The following is a 16092-nucleotide window of genomic DNA, read 5'->3' on the forward strand; positions in this document are numbered from 1 at the left end:
TAGGATAAAAATAAAAAGAAATGCTCAAAGAAAACACACAATATACTTATTGTAATTTATTATATTATTATAATTTCTTCTATTTCAATAAATTAAACTTTTTAACAATATGGCGTAAGACTAACGGGAATTCTCATTTTAAAATACATTTTTTTTTAATTCCAATCATGTCGAGATTCAATACATAAATAATACATTTATATCAATTGCATTTACTATTTTCATAAAATAATCGAATTTACGAATAATATTCGTAAAGCAATTCTCAAATTGTTATACAGTCGTATTACTGCTACATTATTGTGAAGAGATAAAATAATACATTTTAATTAATTAATTTTAATCGTTTTTTTTATTATTATTTATTCACTTTGCTTTCCCTTGGGCGGCTACGGCAGCCATTGCTTTTTTAACAGTTTCCTCGTCACCTAAAAATACCATTGAATCCACAGGTTTCATATTTTCATCTAATTCGTATACAAACGGAATGCCAGTTGGCAGGTTTAGTTCCATTATGGCAGCATCGGAAAGATCTAGAAATATTAAAATATATAGTTATAAACATATACACACAAAAAGCACTAGGTTCCCTGCGCCTACCCCATCATTTGCGGAGGAATACAGACTAAAAAAACGTAAGAAATAATTTTAAAAAATTAGCTTCACATATTTCATTCCCTCTAGTGGGAATAGAACCAATAGCCAATCGCGTTTACAGTCACAGGAAAAAAGGAACAAAATTATTTATAAAATAGTTTTCATATTAATGTAAGGAAGTTAAAAAAAACAAAGATGTTTATTTATATTCTCAACTTATGTCCGTTACAAGCAAACATTATGGTGTATAAGCATGTGGCTGTAAACGCAATGGTTATGGGTTCGATTCCCAGTTGAGGGAATAAATATTGAATATTTTCATTTCCAATGTTATAAACAAAATATTATTAAAAATATAATAACATGTTATTTGGACATAAAATTAAACATACATACCATCTAAATGCTTGACAATGCCTCTAAGACTGTTGCCATGTGCAGCGATGATGATTTTTTTGCCCTCCTTAATCTATTAGTAATATAGATGAAAGAAATTATTTTTTAGCCCATTACATATCCAATAACATAAGTTAGTTTTAACATTTTTAAAAGTCTATTCCATACTAAGAATAGGAAAATATATATTTTTGAAAACACTAATTAATAAAAATAATATAGTAGACTGATGTCAAACCCTCACACCTGAACTCTGACTGTGTAGCTGAGCACACATTCAATATATGATATTAGGCACCTCAAATACATAGATTTTTACAAATTCCTTCTATTCAAAGACTACTTCTAAGATTATTACGCTATTTATTTAAAATATTAACATATTAAAAGTATTATTCCACATTAAGAAAAGATACATATTTTATAAAACATAAAGAAACTTAACCGAACTTGAACCATACCTGAGGCACAATAACATTGTTCCAATATGGCAGAGTTCGTTCAATAGTAAGCTTCAAGCTCTCATACATTGGAAACTCCTCTGGTTTTGGGTCACCAGCATAGCGAGGGTCGTTTACGATATTGTCATAGTATGCATGGTCCTTCTCCATGGCTGGTGGTGGAATGTCGAAGCTACGACGCCATATTTGTACCTAGTTAAAGATTTGAGTAATAGTTATTAATTTATTAAAACTTTATGTAATAGAGAAGTAATTCTAGAAATCAAATAGACAAGACATATTTACTTAAACAATATTAGTAAAGATTACTAGTAAAAAATTATGTTAGATGTAGTCATAAACATGTAACTGTAAATACGACAGTTGTGGCTTCAATTCCCACCCAGGGGAAAAAAATATATAATATTTTCATTTACTTGCTTTGCTAAAAAGACAAAGGGGCATTGCCATTGTAGACATTCCAACAACATGCAATTTCTCAAAAATTCGGCAAAAATTGGATATAAGCAATTCTCTTTGTGTCTTAACACTAAGTTCCATTTGCTATCTTGCTAAAAGCGGGAAATAGTGTAATGAAAAAAAAAGTAAAATGTGTTATACATATACATAATAACAATGTGTTGTATATGACGCAATTTACATCAAAATGAATTATTTAACACAGTTATATATTCATTTTATCATGTTTTATTAAATACAATTTCATAACAAATTACATGTCAATAAATTATAAACATCAGATATACTACTATAACAGCTTATCAGTCACTTAGTAAACAACCTAAAATTTATAACATAAGTTGATAAAAATAAAAGAATAATATATAATTGATGCTATTGTGGCAGTGTCGAAATGTGATGAGTATGGGTTATGGGTTCAATTCTCACTATTGTATATTTTGTCTTCTTACTAGAGTGAGTAGTAATGGTAATAATGGCATTTTGTGTTCTGCCACTTGACACATGTCTCCCAAATTAGGCAATAGTTGGATAGCAAAACAAAGTAACAGGTTAGGTAACACTAGATATCCTCATGTTGGATAAAACGTGAAGAAAAAAATAAAATATAGTACCTGGGCTTCTCCATATTTAGCTGCTGTTTCAGCTTTATTAAGGCCTGTTAATCCACCATAGTGCCTTTCATTTAGACGCCAAGTTTTATTAATTGGTATCTCAGTTTGACCTAATTCCTGAAGAACACTGTTTAAAGTGATTTGAGCACGTTTTAAGACAGATGTATGGGCTATGTCGAATTGGTAACCCTCTGCCTTTAGAGCTTTGCCGGCAGAAATAGCTTCTTCGCGACCTAAAATGATAAAAAAAAATCATTAAATAAAAGATTATATTGCGTCCACGTATTTAAAATATATTTGCTTAAGTAAAATAAGAATAAATCGTATTATTTGAATACGAAGTACTAAAAATAATACTTCTGAATATCATAATTATTTAGAATATATAGAAAATAGATGAATATATAAATAACTGACAAAAATATGTATATACAATTAATTTAACAATTAATGATTTTACCCTTGTCGCTAAGGTCAGCGTCGTACCAGCCGCAAAAGAGATTTTTCTGGTTCCACTCACTCTCTCCATGCCGGATCATAACAATTTTATATTTAGCAGGCATTTTAATGGTGTATTTTATATTTAATTAATTTGCCGACTGCCGGTGATACGTTTCAAAGTGGATTTTATCTTACCCTTGCTTTGACATTAGTCACCTTAGTGACCTTCTCTTCTCACTCAAGTAGAGTTGCCATGCGAACAAAGATATTTATAAATAACCTAGGTAATTTATAAAAATCATAATTATATATTCTGGAGCAAAATAATAATAAAATTGTATTTGTAGCTTACAATAATAAATATATATAGAATTATATATAGAACAAGATATGAGATTAAATGAAATATGAATTTTATTTCGCGTGTGGCTACTATGAAACTTCTCAATTTCAAATCAAATATTGTATAATGTATCTTTCTTTTCCTAGTAAAGAAAGATATATTATACAATATTATAAATAAAACTAATTACGCTTCTATTACTTGACATTTTCTAGTTTCTAGATTTAACTTTACTTTAATTCTGACAACATTTTATAAATGTCAAGAATAAATCTCGTTGATCGTACCATCCTACTCTCAGTGGTTTATTTTTATTGTTGAAAGTGAAAATATCACGATCCTTGATTTGCTAAATAAGTTTGTTGTTATGGACAATTTACCACTGATAATAATATTCATCTAAAATTTATATACATTTCGGCACTACTCTGTAATTTAAGACAAAATAACTTTAGCATGAGTTACTTTTAATTTTTAGCTAAGTAGACAATTTTATCAGAAATGCCTCCCAGAAAAGTAGACAAAAAACCCATAAATAAAGGTGAACCGAAAATTATACGAAATCGTAAGAAAAAGAACAATGGCGAAATAAATATTCCAGAAATTCGAGTTACAATTCCTCAAAACCAACAAAATATTCTCAGTAAATATGTTTTTAAGTCAATTGTAAATAAGTATGCTGAGTAATTAATATATATAAAAAATATATATTTTTATTCGTAGATGCTTTTGGAAGCCAGTTCGAAAATGAAAATTCAATGCCTGGGAAGAATGATATCAAAATTATGTTAGCTAATGAAGGTAGTACGATTGTTTCTAAGCATTGCTTAGTTTAATAAAGCAATTAACCAAAAATGTTTTTGTTTATTGACACTGTAATTGTTTATAGATATATTTAGTGATTGTTTCTTAATTATATAAAGATAATATAGAAAGTAGAAAAAATATGTAGTGTAAAGTAGGAAATACAGTTAGTGGTTAGGGGGCTTGGACAGTTTTCAAGAGGCATAGATTCTAGTCCCATTATGCTTCAAATTTATATGTTTCATTATTTTCATTGTGAAACATTTTATAATATGTTTAATGTGAAATGATAATTTAAATAAATATATATTTATATTCACAGTAGTAAGAAGACAGTTTCCCAAGAAAAAGACATTACTAGAAAAACCAACTGGATCAACAAGTAAGGTCAAAAAAAATAAAATTATAAAAAAAAGTCCTTTACTAGGTAATAGACAAAAGCTATTAAAAACAAACAAGATGTCTGAAGTTTCAGAAAAAAATCTACAGAGCAAACGTGGGCGAAAGGCTGTGGCAAAAAATAATTCAATACTTATTAACACTGAACAACAATTAGAGCTAACTAAAGGTTTGTATTAAAATATCTAAATAAAAGAATAGAGTCTAGATGTATCATGCTGAAATTATTTTGTTTATTATATGTTTCCTGTGTGTTTTATATTGTCTGTGTGAAATATACTTGTTAAAAATATTGTGTTATGTTGCATGAGCGAAATGTATCTCTATTATTTAAAAGTGTCTGGCGAGAATAACATTAAAATCAGTATAGATAATTTACTGTAAAACTGAACTTGCAAACACATACAAATAGGTAATAACAATAAGAAAAATATCAAGAAAAATATATATATATATAACAAAGAAGTCAAATAATTAATAAATAATACAATTTGATATATATATTTTTAAATTTATTTAGGTTCATAGGTGCTAAAAACAACAACGATACAGTCCATTATATTGTATGTAACTGAAAACATTCTTCTTCTGGAAGGAATTTTTGATTAGAGACTATCCAGTTTAAAAAAATTAGTTATATTTATTGGGGAGTGTCATATACAGGCGTGAGAGCCAATTTTTTGAACAAAACTTGTTAATATCTTCATCACATTGAATTCTAGATGGAAGGTTGATATTTCTCTAAGATAAGACAAATCTAAATTGTCCTATGTTGAATTGAAGCAAAATCATTTTGTTGGGAAATGGTAATGAGGCAAAGCACAGGCTAGAATTCCGCCAGTCAGTTTGCGTCTCAAGAATTTGGCGCAAAGTGGGGACAGAATTGTCTTAACACTTGCAAAGTTCCAAGGCTTATTATATTAGCATTACTCTGTACTCTGTTCATTCTCTTGTATGCATGAGAAAACATGAAGCTAGAAGAAAAAAGATATATTACTTATTCATCCTTTGGAAATAATAAAAAAAAAAAAATAAAAGATACAATTATAATTACAGAAATGATGCCACATGAAAAGACAAAAGAAAGAAAAAAACCGGTCAAGCTCAGGAGAAATAGAATTCAAAACTCAGAACCCGGTGAGTCTTTTAAATTTATTTATATGCTATATTTGAAATATTGATTTGACCATTATGTAAAAATATATATAATTTTGTGTAATAAGATTTAATATATTTTCGAATGCACATACACAATTTATATTGCAATATTGATAAAATGACAGCTATATAGAAATAACAGCTTCATTTTAAGACACTTAGTTTTCGACCAGAGCAGAAAATTAATAAATTCATTGCTCAAGTGGAAATTGAAACCACATACTTTATACTTTGGTACTTAAAACAGATTTAATTTAATCTAATTACTTAGAATATGTCTATACTACTTATTCTTATAATAAAAATATTATAGTTTCAACAGTTTTTAACATTAGTCATAGTTTCTTTTTTAGTACATAAGGCTTTGATTTCTTTTTCATATATGAGGTCGTCGTAGCACAGCGGCACAAGGGTACGAAGGTAACGCGACGGTTGTGGGGTTCGATCCCCACTCGGGGAATAAAATATTTATTTACATTTATATTTTCATTTCTTCGCTCTGGTGTCGAGGCAAAGAGCGGCGTTGAGTTCCGCCATTCAACACGCAATGCCTCCAGAATTCAGGGGAAAGTGGGCAACGGAGTGTTTTAATACTAGGTTCCCTCTGCCTACCCTGCTGTGCGCGGGATACAGCGTGTAGAACAACAGCGTATAGACAAATGATTTGGAAGTTACAGGTGAAATAAAGACTCAACTAACTAACGCAGTTATCAAACGCAAACCCGGGCCAAGATCAGGACCGAGAACGAGAAAAAAAATAAACGACGAAGCCAAAAAAACAGAGAGCAAAGAAACAAAAACTAGTGATTCTAAAAATAAAATAACTGATACAGAAGATCTATTAAATCCAAGAAGACTTCTGACTGACTCTTTGGCAGGTTCAGAATTATCGTGGACTAAAGATATATCTAGTTCGAGCACGTCCACTTGTCTTACCGTTTCGTCAAATGATTTCTTTCGCATCGATAACAAAATTCCGTTTATAAAATTAACTAATATTGACGAACAATTGAGGAATGATGAAAATGCTAATGATAATTATAAAGAAAAACAGAATAATATGGATACAGAACTACAATGTGTAAAGACCTCTGATAATTATTTATCTAGTTCGTCTTCTTCTAGTAGTAGTTCGGATCAAGAAACTTGCCATAATGTCCAAATTACACCAGCTATTAGCACTTTAGATAAGTTGGCTTTGAAACTAAAGAATTTTGATTTAGAAATTATGAACTGGATAGGAGATAACTGTAGGGAGAAAAATACAAGTAACGATCTATCTAATACACAAGATAAAATTAGCGATAGTATTTTTTTGCAAGAAGAAAGAGATGTTATACTACACTGTCAAAGTATAAAGCAAATTTTATCAGAATATAGTCTTATAGAAGAAAATGAAGAGGAAAATTGTAATAATGATATAGAAGTCAATGTCGAAAGTAACATGAATATATCTGATAATACTAAAGAAACAACAATTGAAAAATCTCAACAAAGTATAAGTACTGTTGAAATAAAACCAAGTCAACTAGATGATAAAACACACCACAATAACACTTTTAATGATGAAGACGATGCCTTATCTCTTTACGCAGAAAGTATAACTGATATGGAGTCCCCGAGGAATTGGAATCAAAAATCACGAGAAATTGTTGAAGAATATGTTCCTCTGCCGACCAAAGATGATATATTTAAGAGACCAGAAAAAGTTATTTATAAACCCACGAAGATTACGAAAGTAATGGTAAAAGAAGCCGAAAACGCAATGGAAATCGGAATATGTGAAAAATCGAATGCCGATTCTACGTCCATGTACAAAGATAACAATGAAAGTGCTTCCGATGAAAATATAGTTGTTTACGAAGACAGATTAGGCGAAATAGAAAAAACTCCAGGAAATCCCGTACAAAATGAATCTATTTTGATGGGGATCAATCAGACACCAAAACTAGCAATTCACAGTGTCCTCTTTAAAGGAGTATGCATATACAACCTAATGTCCAACTGCAAGAAGAAATTTTGCAAATTTCCCCATATAATTTTGGTTAAAGATATTATTAGATTTAGATTAAGAAAATTAGACGACCTTTTATTTCAAGAAGAATACATATTTGTCAGAGCTTGGACTTCACTTAGACGATTATACGGCATATGCTTCGTCGAAGACTGTATTCGTCGGAGATTGACGAGAGTTGTGATAGGAATAACATTAGACCTTGCCAGAAAGTTTTCTTATAATAAAGAAGACGGTATATTAGTTATAAATGCTGTAGAAACAACGTTGCTCTACCTGAACGATATAGAACTGCACGCGTACGGTGATCTACTGAAACAGAAAGTTAAAAACAATACATTATTATGTAACGTCTTCTTGGATACAATCGCTAAATCTCAAAATTTTTCACGCTTTAAGATAGTTTTTACGAATTTGACAGATTTTATGTGCGACATAGGATGTAGTTTCGAAATTAATATGGCCAGTCATGTTTTGGAAAGGGTGTGTATATTGCCCTACGACTTCAATTTGGCTCGGACGTTGATTAAAGTTATTAGAAATACAGATGTTAATATATTTAGTAATCCAATAATGAAAATGTTTGAACACCACCTCCATGTTTCTAGTACAGAATTGTATAGGGAATTTTGTGCCCTAAAAGATGGAAATTCGAAAAGTTTACGCGATGGTAATTGTTATAACGCACCTTTGGACAATGATTCGGAGAGATTGAATAATCCCAGTTATTCGGAAAATGATATAAGATATTCACCAGACACAACCAATATGGATAATTTTGTGAGTAAATTTGTATTTTTTTTTATTTAAGCTAGCTTCCTGCGGCTCCGGCCTCTAGGTCTATGGAAAAAACAAAAAATTGTGTATGCCATATGACACATTCTAAGTGTCCGAGGTAACTCGGATTAACTTGACATAATATACCTCACGCAGCAGGGTAAGCAGAGGGAACTTAGTTCCCCACTTTCTGCCGAATTCTGGAGGTGTTGCGTGTTGAGTGGTGGAACTCAAAAACCAGAGCGAAGAAATGAAAATATAAAAATAAATAAATATTTCATTTCCCCGAGTGGGAATCGAGGCCATAACCAGTCGATTTTGCAGCACACTTTTGTGACTGGCCTCGTATAGCCTTCCTCCATAAATGGATTATTAACCACAAAAATATGTGTAGTAATTTCTGATATTTGAATGTTGAACCAAACTAACTATTCAGCTTAATAATATCAGTATAGATAGAAATTTCAAAACCTGAATGGAAATATTCTTCTTGAAACAGAATCACAGCATTTTGATTAACAAAAATGTATTCTTATCCTTTTGACATAAGTATCGTTAGTTTTTTTACTTATTCAAATCACATATTTTTATGAAAATCTGAATATTTTGTACTTGGAAAGATATAATTATATTATCATTGTTTTAATTATAATACAAAAAGCTTAGGTATGTTTAAACAGTAACATTAGATGGGCTATTTTGCGACATTTTTTTTATTTGCAGTTGTTTCTTTTTTATTTTAGCCAAGCTTTGTCTAAAGAAAATTATTATTTTCAGGTAAAAACACCAATCGAACAAAAATTTAAACGTACAATAGATCTCAAGAAATTGAAATTTTTCAATGACTTGCCAATTACTAGTTCTGCAGAAAATGAGGAAATATATACACACAGACATCACAAAACATGGAAAAATAATAGGAACAGTAATTATAGGCCGTTGTTAAATAGAAATTTAGTAAGAGGAAGAAATCCCAATATGAGACCGCCATTACGGCCCGCATTCAAGAGAAGATCTGATCAAACTTTTGGTCCCAGTCCTAATGTAAGTTTTTTTTTACTATATATTTGTAGATAGCACGCGGATTATAAAATATTTTAAAATATTTTTTATATAAAATATTTTTTTACTGATATGTATTCCTTTCGTGTTTTAATGACATTATTATAAAGACAATATTTATACATTAAAAAACGAAAGTTTCAGAAAATTATTTTATAGCAATAAGTCGAACAAAAGAAACTAATCGAAGGGGAGAAATATTTCAAAATATTGGGAAAGTATTGACTTAAGATAGAAATAGATTTTTATTTCTAAGTCTGTAAATGCGTCGAAACGCTTTATTTTATTTTTCAATTTGCATCTCAAAACAGACAGGGCGCGGCGTTAATTTTCGCCTTTCAATACGAAATGTCTTTAGTGCGAGCAGACAACGGACTTGTTCTTGACAAAATATTTCATTCCCCTAAATGGTAATCTAATCCACAACCGTCGCAATTACAGCTCAGAACTGTCACGCTACTCGACGTCCCAATTAACACTTGAATAAAAAAATGTAAATCGTCTACTTAAATTTTGGAAGAAATCTCTTGAATTGAATAAAAACTTAATTTTCGTTTTTTTTTTTCAGAAATTTCCAAGGATATTTGGACCTACATATTTTTAATAATTAAAGACTAAAACTAGTAAGTGTACAGTTGATTTTAAGTGTTAAGATATTATAAGCAACTGTTGATCGGTGAAACGAAGTTTCTACTAAAATTTTAGACTTCTGAAAAGTGACCTAACTTTATATTATATAGGATAACAAAAATACTTATATTTATTAAAATGTTACTTTAACTGTTAAATAGCAGTTTTTTCTCAATTATATTTTTATATACATATTAGCTGGAATAATATAGGAAGCCTATTTAATTATTTATATTTTTTATCGTTTGTTTCTTATGTTGAGTTGATACATTTTTATACATATAAAGGTAGGCAGAGGGAACCTAGAGCTACTTAACACTCGGATCTCCACTTTAAAGTGGGGGAACTCAACGCTACGCTTTGTAATGTTACCAAAGAAATTAAAATATTAATAATTAATTTCCTCAAGTGGAAAACGACCACAACCTAACCACACCGTCGCTTGTGCCTTTGCCACGATGGACTTTACAAATTTTATGTAATACATAAACTATATTTATACTTAATATCTATACCAATAATTAATAATAATAAAATAATATAATAGTATTTTCATATTTACCTTATTTAAGTTTATCAAAATTGAGAATTAAAATAATTGAGTTGTGTATTAAAAAAAACAATGTAAATGTTCATAGACCCTCCTCGATAAATGGACTATACAACACTAAAATAATTTCTCAACGTGAACAAGTAATTCCTGAGATTTTGTGCGTTCAGTCCAACACTTTCTTCAGCTTTATTATATTAAGTATAGATATTTTATAGGGAACACAATAATTAAATAGGCATCTATATAATTACAATTAAATATTATAAATTATATGTCAATTAAGTAATATATATATTGTATGTATATTTAACTTGCTTGAAAATTTGTTTAGTATTTGCAATAAAATCCTAAATTGAATACTAAACAAATATGACATTAAAAAAGTATGTTGATTTTTTTCTTAATTTTGACCGAAAGTGTTTTTTTTTTACCGACTTGCTTTCAGCAGCTGTTGCCTAGATGTTGAAATTATCATTATTATTAGATTTATAAGAAATAAAAGTATTTGATTTTCATATTTATCTTGTTTTTCTTAATTTAGTGTTAAGACAACTCTGTTTTTAACTATGTGTTTGTGCAGCATGACTTAGTGGTTTTTTTTTTCAATTATACGCTGAATCCCATAAGCAGGAGCTTAAGATTAAAACACTACTCCTTCAATCGAATATTTTAATCATTGCTTGTTTGGTGGAATTCTACGCCAATTTTTTTAGCGATCAAATAAAAATGTGAAATCATTCCCCTAAGCGATATCGAACCCCAACCGCCGCTGCGTTTAATAATATACTTTCCCATTTTGCCGACCTCTAATTATAAAACTATATTTTATATTAAAAGAACATTTTTTTCTTATTAAATAGATCTGCCAACTTAACACCTTATTATATAAAGTAAAAATTAAACAACTTTTGATTGTAAAAAAGTTTATTCAATATAAATTAGCCATTATACACGATACACTAAGCATAGCTTGAAAATACAGATGTTATAAATATATTTATATAAAGATATTATGTTATTATAAATATACATAGATAAAATGTTTATAAATATTTAATTTAAAGGTAGAAAGATGGTGAACTTTTAAAGTATAATTTTGATTTTAACAAAACACACTAAGGACGGAAATAGATAAAAAATACATGTTTTTAAATATGTTTTTACACAATTTAATATAACTATTATTATTACCTATTTTTTTTTTATTTTATAAATAAAATAAAAATATTTTGAATTGCGAGTTAAAAAAAAAAATACCCAATTTCTACCAATAAATTATCTGTTTAAAATGTTACACGTAAATGAAAATGTTTAATATGTAAAATAATAAACATTTTTATAAATATAAAACACTTGGCTATACTTCATAAAATTCATACCTAAAGGTAAATATAGACATTCAGTCTTTCTTATGATATTTTAAAACATATTTAAATAAAAGTTAGGAGTTAAAAAAGCACACTTGGTAAAAAGAGGAACATTTTTAACATTATAAGATATTTTTTTATAAGGTGTACCAGTTAATTGAAGTTATTTAAAAATGACAATTCAAATATTTCAACAACTATAATTTAAACTAAATTAAAATTATTTGGTTCCAAATTGAAAAAAAAATCTTTCTGTCCAGTTTGAATGAGTACTAGTGAAAATATGTTTTTAATTTTTTTATACTACTTATTATGTGAAGTTATTAACGTCCTTAGAATATATATCTGTACAAGATAAAATCAAATATTTTTCATTTTAACCGTATATTTTAATAAAGAATTTAATCGGAAATTGCTTTGAGCGAGATAATTAGTCTGTATTTTCAAAAAAAGCAAACATTTTGTTATTGTACTATATTTATGTACTTCATTTAAAAAATCGAAGCATCACCAAAATTACATTTTTAATTTTCAATAAACACTTTGAGATCCATACAAAATACTTCCTCATACATTCACATATAATAACACAATTTTAAAAGACTGCCTATATAATATTGTCACAAGAAGCTTATACAAATAGTAAAAAGCAAAACATTTTGGCGTATTTAATACTGGATATGCACTTAATTACTTATAATTTATATAATATTGTATAATATATTTAAATACTGTGCGTTAGTTGGCAGTTTCAATGAGAAATATCAATAAAAATATTTTTATCTGTGGTTATTAATTATTTATATAAATTTTTATTGTAACACATTTCTAATGCAATTCTTTAATTGGATTTTTTTTGCGTATATTTTAGAAAAAGAAATTTAAAATATATGTGATTAATCCAATTTAAGAGTTTTATTTAAATTAAAATATTTAGTTCAGATCTGTTAAAAATATTATAAATTATTTTTTGTACTATAAGTTAACTAAATATAGAACTTGGTGTAATAATAAATACTCGAAAATAGTGCAGCCTCGAATCCAATTATGACATTTATTAAATATACATGTTATACAAGTTTTAATTTTAAAATAATCTTACAAATAAAAAGAAAATAAGGAGGAAATATTCGATTAGTTACTTTAGTCGTAATAAGGTAATATTATTTGGTTGTTTCTAAATGATGGGATAAATAATTAAGTTATCTATAATTAAGTTATAAATATGTATAAAAATTGTGGATCAGTCCATTCATACAAGCTTAATTTGAGAAGCGCTCAAGTAACTCCATAGCACCACATAAAATAATACTATTGGAACAATTTACTTTGATTTCACTCACTTCAGTTGGGCGACGTTGAGTTTGTGCATGTGGGAACAGAGTGTCTTAATTCTGCCTACCCTGTCATATGCGAAGAACTGCGTGAAGCAGGTTTTACTAAAAATGTAAAATTCAAAATGTTAATAAATAATAAAAAAAAATATAAAACATTATAACCAAATAAGGATTTAAAAACATTTTAAAGTTTTATTTAAAAATTATTTCACAATTTTTTTTACGATTATAATACTAAACTTTTTTTAGACCAACTGTGAAATCAAAGTAATTGTTTAAAGAAAGCTAAATATTACTTATAAATAAGCGGTGGGATAAGAACATACAATATCATGTACATTTCATAGAAGTTTACGGGAAAAGTGCTCTCGGCCGCTTTTTGGCCAAAATGTGCCAAGATTGCGTCACACCCTTACGACGTTTAGGTGATAGTCTGAAAAGAACATATTGAAATGTATTAAAAAAAATAGTTCCCCTAATTATAGTTAGAAAAAATTAGAAATATACAATCAATTTTGTTATTCTAGTTTGTCATATTCTAAAGGAAATAAATTGGTAATAATATATAGAGGCCGTCGCGGAAAGCTGTGCAACACTGAACGCGATGGTTGAGGGTTTGATTTCCACTCGAGAGTAATTCAATATTTTCATTTCTGGTAACAAGGCAAAAAACTTGCAGTGTTGAGTACCACCACCCAACACAGACTGCAATTGAAAATTTGGCAGAAAGTTGAAGACTTCCTCTGTCTACCCTGCGGGATACAGTGTGACGCTAAAAAATATATTTAAAAATCCACTAATAAAATTTTATTAGAAATATCATTTTTATTAGGGGGGCTATTTTCGTTTAGCAGGTCTGATAAAGTACTGTATTGAGTTCCACTACTCATCATATAGTCTCAAATTGAAGCAGAATGCAGAGAATATGTCTACAACTAGATGCCCACAATTCTACAGTTAGACATTAATTAAAAAAATAAAACAAAATAAAAAATATATATATTACTTGAAAAAAAAAAAACACTTTAATTGTAGCTTAGTGGGTGACTGTTAAAGTTTTGCTGTGGGTTTGTGGCCCACTTGAGGGAATTATCTAATTATTTACCAGAACAAGGGTTCTGGTAACAAGATAAAGCAAGCCATTGGCTTTAAGATCCACCACTTAACATGTCCCGAAAATTTAGAGGAAAGTGAGAAGTGACATTTCTTAACAGTAGGATTCTTCCACTGCAAGGTAGCTAAATAAAATTATATAAACTTTTAAAAATATTTACCCATGATCGGGAGTATCAGGCATAAAAGGAGACATTCTGAAATCACGGCTGTGTGGTGTCTCTATACCGAATGGACTGTAGAGTTTAGTTGGACTTCTGCCTAGTAGCTGAAATATTTATAAATAATATTTTTAATATGTGAAATAATCTCTTAAGTTGAAGCCATTTAATATATTTCAAATGTATATATTGTAATCATTATAATATTTAAAATCGAGATCACCGGGAGACCATTCATAAAATGAAATATAAATGGGTGAAAGTTGTGCAAAATATTTGAATGGAAAAGATTAAGAATTTAAATAATCAAACAGTTATTAATGTATATTATCAATAGATCAAAAGAAGCTAGAGTAGTTAACTTAAAACTTTTAGATTTTTTTATTTAGATTTTTTTTTAAAAGTTTTTTTAGAAAATGTTTCTAAATACGAATTGATATTACTATTAATGCTTATTTTTTCTTAATATAATCTTTGTAGAAATAATATTTGCGCAAAATGAAGTAGTAAGAAATTTTTACAACATTTTCTTTTAAGTCTTAAAGATATGGTAGTAATGGTTAATATTTTACCGGCTTTTTCTTAGTCACAGGTGTTGTGGGAACCACTCTGCACGGTGAACTAGCTTCCGTTAACCGATGTCTGCGTCGGCCACCTAGCCTGAAATGCTATATATATACAACTATTAAATTAAGACTAATAAATAGAAGTGACAGTTACTTATATCAATAGAAATTTAAATAATTTATTTCGTGTATAAATGATAAAAGACACAAATTAGATTAACAAAAAAAAAGTCAATACAATAGAAAGTGTTATTAGAAAAAAAATACCTGCGACAAATTGCCGAATGTATTTCTAACAGTTTTAAACGTCCTCGATATCTTCTCAGCCCCAGACTGTAAGGCACGGCGTGAATTAGCAAAAGATTTGCCTTTAAAAATATTTCTATTATAACAGCCTTCGATATTCCTAAAACTTTCTCGTGTTGGAGAATCGATACCGGAGTCGGTCACAAAGGGATCCTTCATTTTAAGTGTAATTTAAAACGCACTAAAAATGTATATACGTCTATTAATACTTTATAAAATATTCGACAATATTGAAAAGATAAATTATATGTATCAATACATTTTTATAGAAATATGAGTAAAAAATCAATCGCACGCTCAACGTTGGCGTTTATCCGTTTTCGGTCGTTATTTTTTTTTGTTGTGTATACTAATGTTGCTAGTATACAAAATAATATATATTTATTTTATATAAATAAAGTTTGTTTCCTATTCTTTTAAATGTTATCACGTATCAATAATTTTACACATCAATTTTCATTTCAATTTAAAATATTTAGTATCAAATTAAGAAGTTTAAGTTATTTTAAAGTATAATATGTAAAATTAATTTCC

General features: G+C 28.5%; 3 protein-coding genes across 11 annotated transcripts; 1 reads left to right on the forward strand and 2 right to left on the reverse strand.

Annotated features, from left to right (window-relative positions):
* Positions 1 to 43: 43 nt before the first annotated feature.
* Pglym78 (phosphoglyceromutase 78) lies at positions 44 to 3208 on the reverse strand. Its single transcript, XM_085198109.1, has 5 exons — positions 2988 to 3208; positions 2528 to 2760; positions 1455 to 1646; positions 994 to 1066; positions 44 to 533 (listed from the first exon to the last, which is right to left on the reverse strand). Exons 1-5 carry the CDS (start codon positions 3088 to 3090, stop codon positions 367 to 369), a joined length of 768 nt encoding a protein of 255 aa, XP_085054235.1. The 5' UTR covers positions 3091 to 3208; the 3' UTR covers positions 44 to 366.
* Positions 3209 to 3554: 346 nt separating this feature from the next.
* Positions 3555 to 11224, forward strand: LOC146540315 (uncharacterized). Of its 8 annotated transcripts, XM_085198015.1 has the most exons (8): positions 3556 to 3954; positions 4035 to 4112; positions 4438 to 4497; positions 4585 to 4683; positions 5571 to 5650; positions 6340 to 8466; positions 9241 to 9507; positions 10094 to 11224. In XM_085198015.1, the coding sequence occupies exons 1-8, from the start codon at positions 3813 to 3815 to the stop codon at positions 10127 to 10129; spliced, it is 2889 nt and encodes a 962-aa protein (XP_085054141.1). In that variant the 5' UTR covers positions 3556 to 3812; the 3' UTR covers positions 10130 to 11224. The 8 variants fall into 8 exon arrangements, with proteins under 8 accessions (XP_085054131.1, XP_085054141.1, XP_085054115.1 ...); XM_085197989.1 differs by having other exon boundaries at positions 4438 to 4683; positions 5571 to 5651; positions 6344 to 8466; XM_085197981.1 differs by having other exon boundaries at positions 4438 to 4683.
* A 390-nt stretch (positions 11225 to 11614) lies between these two features.
* LOC146540316 (uncharacterized) lies at positions 11615 to 15909 on the reverse strand. Of its 2 annotated transcripts, XM_085198097.1 has the most exons (5): positions 15818 to 15909; positions 15520 to 15739; positions 15259 to 15354; positions 14687 to 14793; positions 11615 to 13845 (listed from the first exon to the last, which is right to left on the reverse strand). In XM_085198097.1, the coding sequence occupies exons 2-5, from the start codon at positions 15715 to 15717 to the stop codon at positions 13764 to 13766; spliced, it is 483 nt and encodes a 160-aa protein (XP_085054223.1). In that variant the 5' UTR covers positions 15718 to 15739; positions 15818 to 15909; the 3' UTR covers positions 11615 to 13763. The 2 variants fall into 2 exon arrangements, with proteins under 2 accessions (XP_085054223.1, XP_085054215.1); XM_085198089.1 differs by having other exon boundaries at positions 15520 to 15904.
* Between the last annotated feature and the right edge of the window lie 183 nt (positions 15910 to 16092).

The sequence above is a fragment of the Heliconius melpomene genome, chromosome 2 (genome assembly GCF_056956725.1).
Source record: "Heliconius melpomene rosina isolate 202511_hmr_F chromosome 2, ASM5695672v1, whole genome shotgun sequence".
Lineage (NCBI taxonomy): Eukaryota > Metazoa > Arthropoda > Insecta > Lepidoptera > Nymphalidae > Heliconius > Heliconius melpomene.